Consider the following 20,503-nt stretch of genomic DNA (forward strand, 5'->3'; position numbering starts at 1 on the left):
CAAGTGAAACAGGTTTCCTTAAAGCCCCACTCTTGAGAACTTTCAGCCTTACACTTTGATTCTGCACCATGGTAACAGTCCCAAGTGCAACCACTGCCTCCACTTGCTTGCATCAGATCAAACAAGTGTGTGCTGGCCGTGAGCACAGCCCATGTGCAAGCAAGGAAACGCAAACACACACCACGCTTGAGGGCTAGTCTGGTACTTGCCTCAGATCTACCAAAGCATATAAAGATATTGGCTTCCATTTCACACGTCCAGGCATTTACATTTAAACTTACTTTGTGTGGAATTAAGGATTCTAGAGGGATTTACCTTCAGGCTCCAGCGTGGTGTCTTCAACAACTAAATTAAACGAAGGTCGAGCCAGGCAAAGTCCAGCCATGGTGACCACCACCAGGCAGATAAGGCAACCCAAATCCCAGCTGACCATCTTTTTAGAGTAAATTCCTGGTCCATTTCCATAGCTCCATGTGGACTTTAATCCCATCTGAACACCTCTAGAGAAGCATGGAGAGAAAGCAGTGTCTTCGGCCAGGGTAATACCTCCTCCCTCGGAATGAGGGCTGCTGCTGTGGGGAGGAGAGAGATTTAACACTGTCAGAGAAAACACCTTAAAGCAGAGACCAAAAAAAACCACACCAACTTCAGGAAGCCCTGAACACAGCTGAAGTGAGAGGGAGGGGAGGAGGAGGATTGGAAAAATAGTTTTCCAGCTTCAAGGATATGTGAAAAGTGAGTGACTTTTCATTTTCTGTTAGCAGTTTCCATCATCACCTGAGGCGTAACCAAGCCCTCCTTGTTTTCACAAAATCACTTCTCAGCACATATTTAGAGAGCTCTTTCACTGACAAAAATACACAGGTTAATAAAAAACAATCTCAAATCAACTGAATGAGAGGCACACACTTGTGCAGGCACGTCACCTGTAACGTTACAAAATTACCACGATTACACAAATGATATTCTTGTTATTGTTTGAAGGTTTATGTAAGTGTGCCTCAGTTTGCATTCCTTCACCTAGGCAAGCTCTGCAGCTAGCTGAATTTGCAAGGATTCGGTAATTTTCCACAAGAAAACACAGCTGAACAAAAACACCAACAAAAAAAATCTACTCTTCAGGCTTGGATAAGCTCTAAAGTGTCATTTCATCTCACGACTTGCAGCTCCCCTATGGATGTGCCTTCTTTTAGAATATTAGAATAAACCAAACCAGGTTGGAAGAGACCTTCAAGATCATCGTGTCCAACCCATCAACCAATCCAACCCACCCAAACAGCTAACCCATGGCACCAAGCACTCCATCAAGTCTCCTTCTGAACACCTTCAATGACGGCGACTCCACCACCTCCCCGGGCAGCCCATTCCAATGGGCAATCACTCTCTCTGTATAGAACTTCTTCCTAACATCCAACCTGAACCTCCCCTGGCACAGCCTGAGACTGTGTCCTCTTGTTCTGGTACTGGGTGCCTGGGAGAAGACTCAGTTCACTGTGCTCTTAGAGCCTGGGAGTTCTGTCCACTCTTTACAGGGGTACTGGTTAGCTACACTGCATTACAGGCAATTAAAATCTGTGTAAAGACTCCAGCTTCAGCAGGGACCTCCCCAGCAGCATTTTCCATTCACGTATGCTGAACTGCAGGCACACACATTTCTCTCTCTCCCTCAGCAATGCTTACTGGTATCTATTTTTAAGAAGGGTGGGAGTGGGACAAGTCCACTTTATCCACAGTAATTTGTATGGAGTTAACTGGTAATCCAGGCATGGGGTGAAAGAAAAGCAGGACCAAAGTAATTGGCACTCCCTTCAGAGGGCCCTGCTGCCACCACACTAAGAAGCCAGGTGAGGGTCAGAAGAGCATCCTCAAAGGGTGCTTTAACAGCTCAAGCAGAAAATTAGACCTGATTTTCAAAACATAAAAGATAGCCAAACTCAGTAAAGGGATGAAAACAAGTAACTGTAACAAGTAACTGTAGCAATTGTTCTCATCTCCTCAATGATTCATCTCAGATGTGATGAAACCCAACTGAAACTTACAAGAGTGCTTCTCTTGGAAAGGCAAAAACAAGGTGAGAAACTGTTTCACTCCTGTTCTCAGCCCTTACAAAGAAAAAAATAACCCTGAAAAAATAAACAAATAAATCAAAAGGGGAAGCAGGCACAAAGGCAAAACTCCTCAAACCCCCCTGGACAAGGCACCTCAGCGTGCAGTGCACAGAAACGGGGACAACTATTCTCCTTGTATAAAGCCAACTCTTAAGAAGTTCTCAGGTTTTATTAGGCTTTTGCTGCCTGCTCCGTGCAAACCAAGGTTACAGTGCTGAGCGCAGAAATGCGTTGAGGCACCTTTTATTTGGGGCACTACATACAGTTAACTTCCAGAGAGAGCAGAAACAGATTTCAGATGACATAAGACACTTGGGGTAGTCACTAATAGATGGCCCTTCAGGTGAATCCCTGGCACTTCGGGGCAAGCTTTTTTCACCTCAGCTGATAGCAGTTCAAAGCTCTGTGCCTACTCTAGAAGCTGAAGCACAGTGCAAGCATCCCAGACCACAAGCTAGCAACTACTATTAAATCTGCAGTGAAAACACCACCAGACCACGGCATAAACATTTGCAAAGAGTTCACGGAGCACTTCTCTAAATAAGCACAGAGCAGGTGGAGAAGCAGAGAGAGCTCTGTCTCCCGAACCGGTTTGTCTTTGGTGAGGGACCAGAGCAAGCCCTCCTGGACGCTACCACCCAGGTCAGCCTCCCGACTGGCTGGCTGAGAGCCGCAGCTCTGTAGCTCAGTTTACCCAGCTGTACAGCTGCTAGAAACCCTCATTAACAGACTAGCTGTAATGCTGCTTTAATTTCCATAAATCATCCTGTAAAGCCTGATTACAGCCTATGTATATAAATGCAAAATTTAATCATAAATTTGCAAAAAGAAAACATTCCAGAGCTCGGCTACATACTCCAGACTGCCTTTTAACAGCATTAATCCCACTCACATTTCAGCTGTTTCAGATTTTTAGGCTACGTTAAATGCCATTGAAAGCACGCTTGTGGTTCCTACCCTCACCCTAAACCCTGACGGCAGCACAAAGCTACTTCAGGTCTTCTCACCTGAAGATTTCTGCCAGCTTCTGCCCCTGCACATCTGCCAGTAGAAAAGAAGGGACCCCACATCCACGGGGCAGCATAAAAAGATTCAACACCGTGGCTTGCAAAGGTATAGCAAAGCAAAAATCACAGCTCTGGACCCATCCATGAAGCCCAACCACTTTCTACCGCCACGACAGCAGCCAGGGCTCGAGGGCTGCTGCCCTTCCCCAAAAGAAGCGGAGTCCAAGGAGGATGAAACAACCCCAACTTCTTTCCACAGTTTAAGCGCCACAGTCGCCGGGGGACGAGTCCCTGGAAAGACCTCCTGGGCTGGATAATTATGTACCTCTATCTCAATGTTTGGAACACAGCCCCAGCATGCTTTTTGGCCTCCACAATTCTGGCTTCCTGACTACAATACCATAATCCCTCCTGGAGTCTCAGACTCAGTGAAAGCCACGCGTAGTGTTTATTTTTCCCCTTGAAAGGGAACTCTGTCTCTCTTCTCAGCCTACACTTTGGGGAGGAGTTGTCAGCCTCCAATGATTGATGGCTCTCCTTGCCACTCGCTCATCAAGTCAATTTTCACCTCGTCACATACCTGCCCGAATTTCTTTGCCAAACTGACAAGCATGGGAAAGCTGACTGGTTTGGGAGCCCGACCAAATTCCTCCAAGCTGCACTTCAGTTTAAACACACTAGCACACACAAACAAGTAGTACTTGTTCAGCCGTGGCATTAATTAAATTCAATGCTCAGTGTTCTTTTTAATCTACTTCCATTGTTGTTTATAAGATGTTTATCACTCCCCAGGGAAGAGTACAATTTGTAGAGCATGTTAACCGAATCAATACACAGCTCACTGTAGAGCTCCTCGGCATCTTGCGCTGTTAGGCAGGGAACAGCAAAATCTGAATGAAATCTGGACCTTCCCTCCACAAAGAAACCTCAAGCGCCCTAAAAGCCCCAGTGGCTTCATCGCAAAAAAAAAGCCAGGTACGCGAAGCTGTAATGCTCACAGCTTTGTATACGCATAGACACGCACGAACACCTATGCATCTATAAATATATATATATATACACACACACACACACATACACACACATGGATCTAAGAAGATTCTTCATCGCAGTTCAACTCCAAGCAAATCTGAGCATCGCAGCTATTAAACATTAATTCTGGAGGACTAATGGGAACCAGCTTGCAAGCTTCAGTACTTTTTCATTGTCTGAACTTCTTTCAATTGCTTTCCAGTACTATCCTGTTTTTCTCAAGTCTTTTGCCACTGAAAAATGGGGGGGGGAGAGGGGAAAAAAAAATCTGCATTTTAATTGACATTCCAGAGAGAGAGAGAGAAGTCCAGAGGCTGCTGATTGCTGTCTATTCAGCCCAAACAGGCTTTTCAGATGAAAATGAGTAAAGGCTAGTGGAAGATTTACAGGGATTTGGTACAAAGGAGACAATGAAGTTTTAAATGTTGATAGCGTTTCACACCAAACGCATAATGGGTCCCTGTTTGAACGGGCCGTTTTGCATTTAAATATATATTTCACTACGGATTTCTTTGCCCCCTCACCTCAGGCGGGGGGCAGCTGTGTACCGCCGGCCCCTCTCCCCCAAGCACCGCGGCGGGCGCGGCGGGGGAGGACCTCCCGCTTCCCGGCTGGTCCGAGCGGCCCGTCCAGCCGGTGCCGGTCCCCGAACCAGGAGGGGCTGCTCCCCCGGGAGCTCAGCCTCCCTCTCTCATCCCCCGCTGACCGTCCCGCTGTCACCGCTGGAAACTGTCCCCAAAGACCGCCGTGCATCCAACCGGCACGGACCCAGCGGTGCTGCTCGGGCTGCCCGCCGCGCTACGCAAAAGACGATCAAGTGACAGAAAAACCGACCCGTAGTCCCGTCGGGCAGTAACGGGGGTCCCGCACCGCCGCAGCCCGCCCCGGGGGCTGCCCGAGCCCTGCACCGCCGCAGCCCGCCCCGGTACAGCCGCGCTCCAGGTGCGAGGCCCCGCGTCGGGAGCCGGAGCTCTGCAGCGGGCGAGCACAGGGAGGCGGGGAAGCGCCGGGACTCCCGGTCCTCAACCACCACACAACCGCCTCGCTTTTTTTAGGGGCTGCACCTTCCCTCCGCCACCGCTCAGCCCAGCCCGGTGCCATTTACCTGCAGCGAAAAGGCTCCGCGAGAAGGCTCTGCTCCCCCGCAACAGGCGGGCTGAGGCGCGGTGCCGAGCAGCGGCACCCTGAAACTGGGGTAAAGAAACTCCTCAGCGGCCGCAGTCAGTCCGCGGGCAGCCCCGGCGGGGCCGGCTGGCAAACCCGCAGCGGCGCAGCGGGGCGCATCCCCCGCGGGACGCGGCTGGGGCAGGCGGGATGGAGGGAGGGAGGCGAGGCAGGAGCCGGCTCGGCGTCCCGTCCCGTCCCCTCGCTCGGCAAGCAGCGGCTACCGCCTCAGAGGGGCGAGCCCGCCGTGCCCGGCGCCAGCTGCCTCCTCCCCCGCGCAGGCATGGCCGAGCAGAGCGCCGCGGGTCCCGCTCCGCTCCATCCAGCCGCCCTCCCCGAGCCGCCGCAGCTTCGTCAAGCCGACAACCCCCCTCGGTGGGTGGGTTGGTGGTTTTCTTTCCCTCCCTCCTCCTCCTTCTCCTCCTCCTTCTCTCTCTCGACGCACTTCTCCGGCTCCCTTCCTCCCTCCCCTGGTCACTCCCCCCGCTGCAACCCGAGCCGTTTCCTGGACGGCGCTGCTCGGCTCTGCCAATCGTCGCGGCTGCGGCGCGGAGCCCCTTCCCCCGCCGCCCAGCCCGGCCCGGCCCGGCCCGGCTGGGCTCGGCCCGGAGAGCCCCGAGGCCCCGCTCCGGGGCCCCGCTCCATCTCCAGCCTCTGTGTCCCCGGGAGAACGGGAAAGCGCATCCCGCAGCGGTCACAGGGCTGGAGTGGGGAGGAGGAAAGCCGCACAGCCCTGCGTGGGTCGCTCCATTAAAAGTTTTCCAGCGGGTTGGGAAGACGGGGAGCGGGGCACGTCCCACCCGGGTAGTTTGGTTCGGGCCTGGCTCGTGGCATCACCATCCTGGCATGGTGCCTCCTTGGGTCCCTGGTGCACTCCACGCAGAGGGGTGATGCCAGGCGGCATGGAAATGCTCACACAAAGATGGTACCATTGAAACAACTTGCCTCGAAAACTCCAGATTTTGTTTTTCTTCTCTCAGCCTGTGACCTGTTCAAGCTACAGAGGATGGCTGGATAACGCCCACTGAAAAACGAAAATCGCCCTTGCGGTAGTGGCCTTTCAGTGCAAAGCCTGATTTTGACTGCCCTGTCAATCTGTCTGCACCTTTAATAACAGCGTGTGTGGTGCCTGAACAGGAACGTTGGCAAACAGCTCTGCAAACATCATTTGCCTGCACGCACAGATTTAAAACTGCTGAATATTGGTATTCACAATTCAGCATAACTTAACCTGGTACTTACTTAATGAAGCACTGGCTTTAGACAGCCGCGGACTAAAAGGTTGCTAATACACAGCCCGTGTAATGCTGGCTTTGTAGAATCGGCCTGACAAGAAAATCGATAAGTGGTGGTTGCCTCAAATTAAATCAAGTGCTGATCAATTTAATGTTACTTTATTTAAGCGGAGCCCTACTGCACAGCTGATACGTTGTGTGCAGCACCCATCAAGGGGATTTTCAAGGACTGTGGCTGCGCAGTAACTCTGTGTACACGACTTCCAGACACCAAAAACCTGCGGAGAGGTTATCTGCAGAAAACCCTTTCCCACCCTGGCCAGCGGTGTGCAAGGCAGCAGGCCAATCTCTAATGGGTTAGAAGCACAGGGTTCATTTTGTTTCTTCTATTAACTGTTTGCTAATTTATTATGTGTATATATATATTGTTCCTAACGCATCAGGCATCTGAACAGACTAATTGAGAAGCTGAGATGTCAAGATCCAATTTTCCCAGCTCTGGGCATGTCCATCTCCCATTGAAAACCTTGTAAAGGGATTCTCACATAAATTATTGTCCGGCGCAGGAAGCTGCAATTCATCGATATCTTTGCATCCTCTGAAAGAAAAGGAAGCATTCCCCTGATAAATAAATAAATAGATAGATAGATAGATAAAGACAAATCAGAACACCTATTTCCAATGTCTGGAAGCACTTGTCAGAAATTCTTCTTTACTGGGGGATGAAAAGACAGCGGTCTATCAATAGCAGCCCTTTCTCTTAAGCGAACCGCATTCTCCTGAAGTGGCTCACAACAGCCCAGCTCCTCAATTGGAGAAAAGCAGAAGCATGTTTGGAATTAAAAGGGGGGAGGTGGGATCAATTCTGTCATCATATTTAGGCTTCAAGAGATCTCAGTGGGCCCAGGGAGCCTTTCATAGCAGTTAGGCTGCTGAATGAGAGCATAATCTCTTTACAGTTTTTTCCTCCTCCTCTCAAAGTGGCTGGGATCTTTTCTGTGAGCCCTCCTGCACGTGAATGGTGTGGCTAATAAGCCTATTAATGAGGTTCCACAGCAGAGTGTGAATAGGTAAATAAGCCCCAATCTGTTGAGGTTCAGGAGCAAGGGCAGTAAAGCCATCATGAACTAAAGGTGACAGTTTGAACTGAAATAGGAACAACAGCTCCAGGTTTCAAGCGAAAGAATAGACAGACAAGGCACGCATTCAGGCTCCTTCTACCCCCTACCGAGTCCTATTTTCTTTCCCATTCTTCCTCCTTTATAAAATGTCTTGAGTAGTCACCCATTTTTTCAAAAGCTCTTGAGACGTCCTTTTTCATCCTGGCAATGATACATCAATAGGGAGGAAGGAAAATGAGGACACCAATGCTCCTTTGCACCCGCACGTTTCAAAAGCAGGAACAGTGCTGTCCCCCCTCGCATATGGAAGCGGGGGAGGAGAAAGAAAGTTAAATTGAATCTTTCAGCCCTGCCAGCTCTTTGTCACTGCTGTCAGCTGGACCCTGGTCCCCCCCTCCGCATGCAGGCAGGGATACAGTTAATGTTCAACAGGGGCACGGTCGGAGTGAGGGGCTCCAGCCGCAGGAAAGGCACAGCTGGGCTCAGCCAAAACTCCACCGAGGAGCAGACAGAGGTAAGATGATGAATTCCTTTCCACCTGGCATCTCTTTTACCTGGCAGGGCAAGGTGAAAATGTGCCTGCTGCTTCTGGGTGGATCCACTAAAGGCCAAATTAAGGGCTTTTAGGGATGAAGGTAAAAGAAGGTTAAGCAGAAGACAAAGAGCTTGTGTCTATGGAGAGATGAGGTAAGATAAGCATGCAATGCCTTCCAGTGATGTGGGAAAAGTCACCTTTGGAAAAAAACAGGGAAAAAAACATAACAGAGCTTCTGAGCACTCCTCAGTTCTAATCCTTACAGAGGCTCTGGCATTTCTTTTAAGTGCTGGAGGTAGCAGTGTAGTCATGGCTCCACGGCGAGCAGCTCCTCTGTGGGACCACAGCGAGGAACAAGCCCTGGCTCCTGCCACATTGCAGACAGATGGCAAGGGAGGCCATGGGGACCTGAGGGAAGCAAATTCTCCATCCCTGATCTGTTCTCCAGGTGCTGGACCTGCTAACATATCACATTCCTATCTGTCTGATTTTAAAAAGGAATATAATGCAGAAAATTAAACAAATTGAAAGAAAAGGAAAACCCACACGCTGGAGCTTCAGAGAACCATGGGGAGAAATCCTCTAGGTATTAATTCAGCCATGCACAGCACTGAGAGTTTAGCTTCTCCACACAAGACAATGAGAAGCAACATTTCTTCCTCGTAATTCAAGCTGTCTTGTCCAAACCTGTGGCTTGGCCGTGCTGGATGACATTAAATACTTGCCCAAGATTTCATTTCATCGACTTCTTCCAAGCACCTAAACTCTAGCAACTGTTTACCTGGCTTCCAAAGTATTTATGGTTCCCATTCCTGGCAGCTTCACACTTTTTAGAGTGGCAAAGCAGCACATCACAGGAACCCACTGCTGAAATTCTTGTTCTCAAAGACAGGCAAAGTTGCTCTCTATATTTGTCAGCATCTTAGGGGAAAGTCACTTCATGTAAACACAAACCCCTCCTAAGACAAAAACTGCTTCTGAGACACTTCCATCACTAGTCCTCACCATGTGTTACTTCAAGAGGCTGCTAAGCTGAAAAATGGAGATAAGAATTTCTCTGTTTTAATGCCAGGAGATCCAATAATTATCCACAAGAGTGTAAAGCAGACTGGCTACCAAGTTCTTCTGCAGCAAAATGCATACAAGAAGGGGAGAGCTGCAGATCCCAGCCCATCAAGGAGTAGGTTTTGTGGCTGTTTATCAGCAAAGCCCCCTGGTTTTGGTGAAGCAAATGAGTTGCTTCTGCCCATCCATTTTTGATGTTTCTCTACATTATGCACAGCAGAATCTTCAAGCAGCAAGGCCCAGGCAGCTGGAAATAAAAAAGAAGAGCTGAATTTCCCTGCTCTGGTGTCAATGACTTGCAATGGCGTTTTGAGTGTCAACACTCTCTCCAGACTGTTATGCCTCGTAGCCATGTAACCTTCCTGAGACTCCTCTCTCATTTTGTATGTCTTAAGGAAAAGACTCCCAAAAAATATTTGTTGTTATTGCTGCACTGTTGGAAGATAAATTTAAACAGGAAATGTGCTGTGTTAGGAGCAGGGCATTGCACTGGGATGCTGGACATTTGCTGCTTTCTTCCCTTCTGTGTTGCCTTTCCTACACAGTCCTGGGAAAGGCACTTAATTTGTCTGTGTCCAAGCTCTCCAGCTATGAAATGAGAATAATAGATGCTTCCTGTCTCCCACCCTTTATCCAGCTCATCTATTTAGATGGTAAGCTCCTCATCTCTGACCGTGGTTTTATGCATGGCTTAGAACAATAGGGCACTGATCTCAGCTGGAACCTCCAGGCACTTCCATAATGCAAATATTGAATGCTAAATAATCAAAATAAAAGCAAATCCTCAATTTATTATGTAGTCTCCCATCTAGAACTCGTCACACGCTGTCCTGCTGGAGCACCTCTGGCTCTTGGGGAAGAGTTATCTTTCCTGAAAGAGAGGAAAGCAGCAGCATCCTTTGCAGGACTTGGAGCAGTGAGCTCCCCTAAAGCAGGCCTCAGAGAAACCATGTGAATAAACCCCTTTTCAGCGCCAGGCAGGGCACAGCAAGACAGAGCCAGACTTATAAAAACTGAGAAGACAAAGGCTGCAAAGACAATTTGTCTTTCTGCTGCAGATCCTGGATATATTTGGCATGTTGGCCCATGCGCTCCTCAGGTCCGCTTCCAGCTGATCGATACACGCTGGTTCGTTTCGCCAGAGCTCTGCTGTCTAACTAGACCAACTGGTGGCTGTGGCAGCTTCCCCTGCAGCGTTACATCAGATCAGATTCTTCTCTGGTGACACCACAGGGTTCAGCGAGCCTGCTCTGACTTTCAGACACAACCTCAGAGCTGAAGGTGTGAACTTGGGCTTACGCCGGGGCTCGTGTTACGGTTCAAACCCTGGAAGAGGGACAAAACTCGTGGCAAGGATCCACGGTGGAGGCACTCTGTTCCTTGTGGGCAGGGTCCTGTGACCCAGCCATGCTGCACTACCAAATCCCTGCAGAGCCCTTCTGCTTCCCACATCCTTGGCCGCACTGCCAAGCTCAGCGTTTCCAGTTCGCACTTTGAGGGGCCCAGCTGCAGACAGAGGCTGGCACATTCACTCTGCAGCAGCTCAACAACAGAAAGGCTTTTTTGCTCTTTTTTAAACTTTCCACAGCCCTGGGTAATAAAGCACTAAATGCCTACAACTATTTCCCTGCCTCATTCTTCTCATCCCTCAAACTTCTTAAAACCAGCATCCCCCAAGCACTTCATAGGCTTTCTTCCCTCCTCGTCCTTTGCACATCATTTCACTTCCCTATCTCCTACCCTCGTTTTTCAGAGGAATTTGCTTCTTCCTGTGTGTCTCCCTCTCAGTGAAAGCCATGTCTTTTATCAGCTCCAGTCCCTACTGCAAGATGACCTCCTCCTCCTCCTCTTTGCCAGGTGATTAAGGTACCCACAATTTCACTTGAGAAACTGGATTGCTCTGGAGGGAAGCCAGCGACCTGCCCAAGAGAGCCTCTGTGTCAACAGAGGTGCATGGAGGTTCGGCAGTCCTCGTTTGTTAACACTGTAACCACATTCATAAGCGTCCAGCTCCAAAAAGCTGCAATGAAAAGGTAATGGTCAGGCAGGTAAAGCCCAAAAGCAAACAGGGATTTGCTATTCGATACAGAAGTCATAGGTTTTACTACAGAGAAGTTCCCCAAGTCAGCACACAGACCTAAACCACCCTCTTTCCTTGCTCACAGAGGCGCAGAAGCACACCTTCCTCCTTCCTTCTGCTGTGCTTAAAAGGGAGGGTTTGAGGGAAGCTCAGTTTGCATGAACTCTAGACTTGCATTGCTATTCATGTGCCTGTCAATGAATATTCCTAGGTGTATGGCTATACAGCAGTATTCCAGGGCTTGGAGACAAGGCCTGCTTTTCATTTAGATGGTCCTAAAGATCCTTCTCCTCTCTTAAAGGACAGGATAGGAAAGGTTGTATCAGTGATGGCTGGATGAGAAAAACTCAATGGCAATCGAGTGCAGCTTGTCTAATGCCAGAGCAGAGGAGTAGATGCTGATGGAGACTCCCAGAAATGCTGAGTGCAATGGATGAGGAAATGTTTTACATTGTGGATCCGAGTAAGGAGGCCAGGAGCTCGATTACAGGGGAGACTTAGTTAAATATTCACTGGGATTCATTATGTGACAACCACTGGAAAGGAGCATGTTTCTACAGGAAGGGTAAGGCTGTTCTATTCTTGCCCCTGTTGTAAAATGCTACTGACAGCTGTGTACACCAGCTACTGTCCTCTAGTGGGAGGAACACAGCAGATCTGTGTGGAAGTGCAGAAATGCTTTTCCTGGTTATTAACGTTGGCCACAGGTAATGCTCCCTTGATTTGCCAAGAAGAGTCTCATAAAGACCACAAGACTTGATTATCTGACCACCTTGCAGTTGGTGAGCAGGTAGCATGAGCATTCTGGGCAAGAGGACTGATAGAAACAAGGTTTATAAGGCCTTAGAGGTGTCACTTGTCTAGTCTGGAATAACCATCCCTGAAGAGACTGAGAGCAAGCTGCACAAAAGCTTAGAGGCCGAGAAACTGCCTGGCACTGTCAGGAAAGCCCTGCCATAGAAAGGTGATGGCAGGGTTCCAGGTCGCAGGTCCCAGCCAATATCCATCTGAGGAGATGCCAGCGAAGCCAGCACACCGCCTACCCCACCCTGCACGGAGTGCTTTCTCCTCGGCTGTCAAGTGTGGAGTGAGCACTGAGTGGACCTTTCTTGGTGCTGCCTTCCACCCGGCCACACACAAGAAGAAGCAGTGCGTCCTGGCCCCGGCCCTCTGCTGCTCAGGTCCTAAGAACATAAACAGAGCGGGGTGGGGGGGGGGGGAGAAAAAACGGCAAAATGTCCCAGCAGATCCCCCACGATGCTTCCTGTGAGGAAGCAGCATATGCGGGAAGATGAGGGTGACCTCTTATGCTCCTCACCCTGGGCACAGACAGACAGACCGACCGACCTAGCTCCTATCCGGGGATCTGCAGCACCCTGTCCCACCGGCATCCCCCACAGGGCAGCCGGGGGGCGGTGGGGAGGCTCACAAGAGATGGCTTCTTCCAAGCCATCTCCTCTCCCCACCTTCCCAGGCTGGATGGTTCCCAAAACGTTGCCTGATTGTTGTAAGGAGGGTGAGTGACAGCTGATAAATCTCTCAAAAGAAGGTTGGGTTTTTTTTAGGGGCTCCAATTTTTACTGGAGTATTCAGCCTCATTACATGCAAATAAGAGCAATTCAGCAGTGAATCTGAAAGCAACGAGTTTCATTTTCACCGCAGAGGAGGAGAAAAGTGTAGCAAGGAGCCAGGATCTGGGGCAAGGTTGAAGCCCCAGTCGCAGAGAGCAGTTAGCACCGAGGAAAGCTTTTCCCAGCGTGCAGCCTTGGCCATCCCACGGTGGCCAGCGAGGTAGCTCAGCATTAAAAACATAGGAGGCAATTTCTCTCCTGTAAATTTTATTCCCTGAAGCCTTACATTCAGCAAGCTACTTTCTGAGGGGAAGGGAAAAAAAACCCAACAGGATCAGCAGTCCCACCCTGCTCAGCGTGTAGCAACAGGCTCCCCGTCAAATTCTGGAAAGCAGAGAAGCTGAAACATTTCAGACAGAAACTGCTGTGATCTCCAGCCCACAACCAAGAGGGAGCGAGGGGGGAAAGCAGGGGCTGAAAAGCAAAGGAGCTGCGTTTGTAATTTTACTCAACAGGAAAAACATCACTAACAGATAAGGAATAACACCTGTTTAGCCCTGTGTCCACAAACAAACAGCAGTAACTACAAGCAATCAGCCTCCTCCTGTGCCGCCGTGGGGCTCGGGTTCAGCAGGTCCCGTGGGATGAGGAAAGGCAGAAGAAAGGGCTCAAGGAAAAAGCAGGAGAAGGAGGGAAGGGAGGCACTGATATGGTGCTCCCACTAAAGCTGTCAGGAAGGCAGGAGGTGATGTGGAAATGCAAGTTTTGCCTGTCTCAGGTCTCCAGGTTTCTGCTGGTTTGGGTGTAAGGAGCATTTTCCAAAGGGATGTGAAAAATGGGGTTAACCTCCTCCAGCTTCCTCAGAAAACGACTTGCAAAAGATCCCAGAGGTGCGATTCAGTGTGGTTAGAGACAGTGAGTTGCTTTGTCCTCCAGGAAAATCTGCCTGGTCCTTGGATATGTCACATCCAGGGTTTAATACTGAGGCTTCCTTTTCTTGGATGCTAAGAAGATCACCGAGTGGGCCCAGGAGAAAATTCCTCCTCATGCCTTGCATTCAAAAATCTGGCAATCTGTCACTCATTTGGAGCTCTTCTTTCAGTAAGGAGAATCAGGAGAGAAGGAAATTAATTTCACCAGAGGAAAAATAGGCTTCCAAAATCCAGGTGTCCATGTCAGAATCACAGAATGGTGTGGGCTGGAAGGGACAGTTAAAGGTCACCTCGTCCAACCCCCCTGCAGTAAGCAGGGACATCCACTAGATCAGGTTACTGAGAGCCCCATCCAACCTGACTGGAATGTTTCCAAGGATGGGGATTCTAGCACCTCTCTGGGCAAACTGTGCTGGTGTTTCACCACCCTCAGTGTAAAACATTCCTCCTTAGATCTACTCTTCCTTCTTTTCATTTAAAACCATCCCCCCCCTTGTCCTATTGCTACAGACCCCACTAAAAAAAATGTCTGTCCTCATCTTTCTTCTGGGACTCCTTTAAGTGCTGAAAGTCCATAATAAGGTCTCCCTGAAGCCTTTTCCAGGCTGAGCAACCCCAGCTGTGCTGCATCCTGTGCTTGGGTCACAATAACCCACAACAACCCAAGCTCGGGTGAGAGCGGCTGCAAAGCCAGTAACAAGTGATAGAACAAGGGAAAATAGTCTCAAGTTGTGCCAGGGGAGGTTAAGTTGAATATTAGGGCGCAAAATTCTTCTTCTCAGAAATGGTTGTTAAGCACTGGAACAGCCTGCCCAGGGAAATGCTGGAGTCACCCTCCCTGGAGGCATTTAAAAGATGTGGAGATGTGGTGCTCAGTGGCATGGCTTAGTTGTGGATTTGGCAGTGCCAAGTTAAAGGTTGGATTTGAACATCTTAAAGGTCTTTTCCAACCTAACAACCTAAGTAATTCTACACTTTTATGAAGCTAACTCTCTCAGCCATTCCTCACAGAAGCGATGTTCCAGCCCTCTGACCATTTTTGGGGCCTCCTCTGATCTTACTCCAACTGGTCCATGGCTTTCTTGTGCTGAGCTCTCCAGAACTGGACCCAGCACTGCAGACGACCTCTCAGAAGAGCAGAGAGGTGGAATCACCTCCCTCAACCTGCTAGCCACGCTTCGTTTGGTGCAGCCCAGGGTCAGGTTGGCTTTCTGGGCTGCTAGCGTGCGTTGCTGGGACACGTCTAGCTTTTCATCCACGTTTCAGCCTGCTGCATGGGGCTGCGGCTCCAGGACCCGGTAAGCCCAACAGTGAGATACATGCTGGAGAACAGGCGGCAGCCTCCAGGCGCCGCAGACCTCCGCTCCCCGGATCGGGTGGTCCGTGGGGGCGGGAGCCGAACTGCATCAACAGAGCAGTGAGGAGAAGCAGTTCGCAGCTGTTTGCATGATACATATCTTGTGAATAAATAAACCTCATCTCCAGCGCTGCTGCTCTCTAAACAACTGCAGAGACGTGCATTCACTCAAACCCTTCTGAAAATAAACAGAAAGTGCTGCTCGGCAGAGCCCTCCTCCAGCCCCAGCCCCAGCCCCAGCCCCGCGCCGGGAAAGCCTCGCCTTCCAGCCGAGCCCGAAGTCTTACCGGCCCCCAGAATGTCTCTTCGCAGGGAATGCTTTATCTCCAGGTTTTTCTGGTGCACAGACACCCCGCAGGCCCTAGCTTAGGGGATTCCAAAACCTGACCGACGTCTTCCCACATGCCCTGGGAGGCAGAAGGAGGTAAAGAACGGTTAAAGGCAGCAGCACCATCGAAAACCAGCTCTAAACGCCGCGAGCAGCAATTCAGATGGATTACAAGATAACCTCAGTAGTTTCAAGAATGTAACAAGAACAGCCTTAAATCAACATAAATACTTGCTCAGCCTTTTTTTCCTCATCTCAGGATTAATGTCAGACTTCTTTCTTTCTTTTTCTGTCCTGTGGCAGTAAAACCCTTTTCCAGCTTCTTTATTTTGGTAAGGAAGGCATTTGTGGTTACCAGGAAAAGAGGTGAGAATGGTAATGGGTGTGGGAGCCTGGGGCAGCAGGAGCAGGGTCCAGACACCCTCAGGAGAGTGAAAAGAGCAAGGTTGATGCTGGGGGGGTGTACCTGGGGTGGGGTTACGGCGCTCTGAAGCACTGATTCTTTGCTGCAGTTCAGTGGGCAGCCAGCTGGATGCCTCCTGCTAGCCCCTCTTTGTTTCCACCTTCTCAGTAGCACCAAGAAGCAGCTGTGACCATTTTCAGGGCTTTCCTGAAGCCTTTTTTTGGGGTGGTGGTTGTTCAAAGCTTTCATGGCCCATGCCCACAAGAGCTCTGACCAAGTGACAGTGTCAGTATCACAGCTCGCAGGATGTTAAGGGTTGGAAGAGACCTGCAAAGAGCATCGAGTCCAATCCCCCTGCCAGAGCAGGACCCTAGAATCCAGCACAGGTTGCACAAGAACACATCCAGATGGGGCTTGAAAGTCTCCAGAGAAGGAGCAGCCCTTTATTCTGGGATGAATCCTGGAGATTTCTCCATGCTGAGGAAAAAGTCCCCAGAGGAGGCACCTGTGGCCTCTGGGATGAATTTCTGTTTTACAGTCGCCTGCAAGCTGGCTGAGAGGCACACCCTTGTGCTCGCTGGAGTACAGATAAGCTCCCAAGGACTTCAAAGGGATTGCTGAACCAGACTGCAATGAATTTCTGCAGAAATGTAATGCACAGCATGTGTCTGAAGGGATGGAGAAGAGCCGGGGTGGTTTAGATTAGATAGCACTATTTGGCTTGTGAGGGGCTGGAGGAAGTGAAGGACACGTAATTGTCTTTTAAAGTGTAATAGTTGACTTCACCCAGGCTGCAGAGGGGCTTGCAGATAAGCAGTGGAAATCATTTCCGTGTGAGGGCTGGGTGCTGCTTTCATACAACTAATCCCCCTGAGGTCAGTTTTCCACCCTGAGTATCACCGTGCTGGGGTAAGGCTGGGTTAGACACACTCTGTGTCTGCTCCTGTCAGTTCAGTACTGAGTGGATCCTGATTGCTGGGGAGCACCTCAGAGCCTCATCTCCCTTTGCTCTCACAGTGTCACATTTAACAGTGACAGCACCAATGCACAGGCAGGTTGCAGATGATGGGCTCTTAGAACAGAATGGAGCAGCTTGGAAAAGACCTCAGGGATCACAGACCTATCACCCAACACCATCTGATCAACTAAAGCATGGCACCAAGTGCCTCAGCCAGGCTCTTCCTAAACACATCCAGGGATGGGGACTCCACCTCCTCCCTGAGCAGCACATCCCAATGGCCAATCACTCTTTGTGGGAAGAACTTCCTCCTCACCTCCAGCCTAAACCTCCCCTGGCACAGCTTGAGACTGTGTCCTCTTGTTCTGTTGGCAGTTGCCTGAGAGAAGAGACCAACCCCCACCTGGCTACAGCCTCCCTTCAGGGAGTTGTAGAGAGCAATGAGGTCTCCCCTGAGCCTCCTCTTCTCCAGGCTAAGCAACCCCAGCTCCCTCAGCCTCTCCTCACAGGGCTGTGCCCCAGACCCCTCCCCAGCTTTGTTGCCCTTCTCTGGACACCTTCCAGCATCTCAACATCTTTCCTAAACTGAGGAGCCCAGCACTGGACACAGGACTCAAGGTGTGGCCTGACCAGTGCTGAGCACAGGGCAGAATGACCTCCCTGCTCCTGCTGGCCGCACTACTCCTGATGCAGGCCAGGATGGCATTGGCCTTCTTGGCCACCTGGGCACACTGCTGGCTCATGTTCAGCCTTCTATCACAAGGGCACCCACATCCCAAAAGGGTCACACCTGATGCTGCAGTTGATGGCCATCCTCCTCTCCTCAGCACTCCCTGTAAGTTAAAACATGGACATTTCACTACCCTCTGGACTAAAACCTGAAGTGGGAAATATTTTCATCAGGAAAGTAGTAGAAGGAAGAAAGATTTGTGTGCTGATGACACTTTCAGTTAATCTGGAATCATCCTTACAGCCAGGCAAAAATGTCTGGCCATGCCTTGGGGTGGAGAGGCAGCTGTGCTGCTGGGGACACTAACAACTCACTTGAGATAGGACCGTCTCTTCCCCAGTGTGTGCATGCATCCAGCATGCCAGCCTCTCCCCAGTCTACAGGAACATCAAAGAACCCCAGAAAGGTATAAGCAGCTGGTTGGCAACCCCATCTTAATTTGACCATGAGGAGGGGTTCTGCCCCTTGAACATGTGCCTCATCTGCTGGATGTTCCCTGATGGCATTTACTCATTGCTTGGTTCCAGCTCTGCTCTACGAAGGAGTCCAAGCAGAGAGATTTGTGTGGCCAGCAGGGCAAGGGAGGTGATTCTCCCCCTCTGCTCAGCTCTGCTGAGACCCCACCTGGAGTACTGCCTCCAGTTCTGCAGCCCCTATGACAAGAGGGATCTGGAGGTGCTGGAAGGTGTCCAGAGAAGGGCCAGGAGGATGAGCAGAGGGCTGGAGCACCTCTCCTGTGAGGACAGACTGAAGGAGTTGGGGCTGTTCAGTCTGCAGAAGAGAAGGCTCCCAGGTGACCTCATTGTGGCCTTCCAGGATCTGAAGGGGGCTACAGGAAGGCTGGGGAGGGACTGCTCAGGATCTCAGGCAGTGATAGGACTAGGGGGAATGGAATGAAGCTGGAGGTGGGGAGATTCAGGCTAGATGTGAGGAGGAAGTTCTTCCCCATGAGAGTGGTGAAGCCCTGGAACGGGTTGTCCAGGAAGGTGGTTGGGGCCCTGTCCCTGGAAGTGTTTAAGCCCAGGCTGGATGAGGCTCTGGCCAGGCTGATCTAGTGTGGGGTGTCCCTGCCCATGGCAGGGGGCTTGGAGCTAGATGATCCTTGTGGTCTCTTCCAACCCTGACTGATACTAGGATACTACTATGATATTTGTCAGGAGCCTTTCTTCTTAACTAGGTGGTTTTTAATCCTACCTGAAGTCAGTAAAATCTCTCAAGCTCCAAACACAAGGATGAGTTTCTTCTTCAGGTGGAAGGTACATGCACAGAGCCAGCCTTTCCTCAGCTCCTCCCAAGGGGAAGATTCCCCTTCTCTGATACCAGGATTGGTTTTCCATGAAGAAATGTGCCAGACCACACCGACAGCAGGAAGAATCACCGTGAATTTGTCAGCAGAAATGTTTGCTCTGGAGAGCAGAGCCAGAGTCAAGGCTAGGACACTGAAGATTAACTGTTTATTCCATCAAATAATTTACTGGTCAAACAGCATGAAGCACTTTAATGTGCAGTGTGTCTCAGGCCACCAAAGAAATATCTTCCCAGCAGAAATGACCTAGTTCTTCATTGCACACTTGGCAATTCCTCATATAAATCTCACTGCCTTGCCTGTCCAGAGGGTATCCTTCCCAGCTTTCTGCATGGTCTCCTGGTGAGCTACAACCTTAAAATGCCACCCTGCATCTCTCTGCTGCTGAAAGCCACACAAGGCAGAAGAACATTCACAACTTTCCCAGCTGCCAGCTCACAACCCAGCCGAGTTTTCAAGGCTGCAGTTCATTGCCACTGAAAGGAACTCGTCAGGAAAAGCCTTCTATTTTCAGTAAACACAGGGAGATAAACAGCAGCACTTTCCCCCAAAACATTCTTCAGCCAACTGTTATTTTTCCCCTCAAAAATGCAAATTCTCATCAGTAAACAATTTTTTTCCTCCCAAAGTGTAGCATTTTTCAACTGAAAGCATAATTTTTTTTTCCCCTGGAGGTGAGGAGGAAGTTCTTCCCCATGAGAGTGGTGAAGCCCTGGAATGGGTTGTCCAGGGAGGTGGTTGGGGCCCCAGCCCTGGAGGTGTTTAAGCCCAGGCTGGATGAGGCTCTGGGCAGGCTGATCTAGTGTGGGGTGTCCCTGCCCATGGCAGGGGGGTTGGAACTGGATGATCCTTGTGGTCCTTTCCAACCCTGACTGATTCTAAGATAGTTTCAACTGCTACTGGGCAATAAGCTTGAAAAAGTCACAGAAGTTGTGCAGCTGCATTAAGCTCAACAAAGAATCATTTAGCCTTGGCTAAAAGATGGAGGCCTTATCATGGCAAAGCCAGGATCCAAGAAGCATTTCCCATGATTTTACCCCTTGGGCTCTTCACAAGCCCTTCCCCTGGAGTAAACTGGCAATTCAGATCTTTGAGCAGCTGCTTTCAGTGTGAAGAGAGCAGGGCCAGAGGAGAACTAGCAACAGTTATTAGAATTGGCTCCTAAAGCACAAAAGAGGGAGCCTGACTGATGCAGCTGGGGGGGGATAGCCTGAGGGCTAATTAAACCAGCTGACCAAATAAATTAGACTCATGGGAACTACATTGAGCTCCCCCAAAAGTACTTTCATGTTTACTAACTAATTCCATGTTTACTTACTTAATTCCTAATTAAGAGAAGGCTTCTTACTCACGTATAACACACTTCAGTTAGTCACTCCTTGGATACCCTCTGGAGAAGAGTTAGTCACTCCTTGCATACTTCTCTGGGGAAGAGAAGGCTCTGAGGAGACCTCATTGTGGCCTTCCTGTGTCTGAAGGGAGCCTACAAGAAAGCTGGGGAGGGACTTCTGAGGGTGTCAGGGAATGGTAGGACTGGGGGAGGATGGAGCAAAACTAGAAATGGGTAGATT

The 20,503-nt window shown here is 50.0% G+C and overlaps 1 protein-coding gene across 11 annotated transcripts in view; it reads right to left on the minus strand.

Moving 5' to 3' along the window:
- The window catches only part of FGFR2 (fibroblast growth factor receptor 2), a 106,847-nt gene extending 101,486 nt beyond the window's left edge, over positions 1-5,361 (minus strand). For 9 of the 11 annotated variants that reach the window (XM_068140392.1, XM_068140389.1, XM_068140391.1 and 6 more), the window contains exon 1: positions 316-569. In XM_068140392.1, coding sequence (XP_067996493.1) covers positions 316-490 — 175 coding nt within the window. In that variant the 5' untranslated portion in view covers positions 491-569. Of the gene's footprint in view, positions 1-315; positions 573-5,252 lie in introns of those variants that run through there. The other 2 variants (XM_068140394.1, XM_068140393.1) reach the window with 2 other exon arrangements.
- Positions 5,362-20,503: the final 15,142 nt, after the last annotated feature.

The sequence above is a fragment of the Melanerpes formicivorus genome, unplaced genomic scaffold (assembly GCF_026170545.1).
Source record: "Melanerpes formicivorus ecotype bairdi unplaced genomic scaffold, bMelFor1.0.p_v2 SCAF_6, whole genome shotgun sequence".
Taxonomy (NCBI): domain Eukaryota; kingdom Metazoa; phylum Chordata; class Aves; order Piciformes; family Picidae; genus Melanerpes; species Melanerpes formicivorus.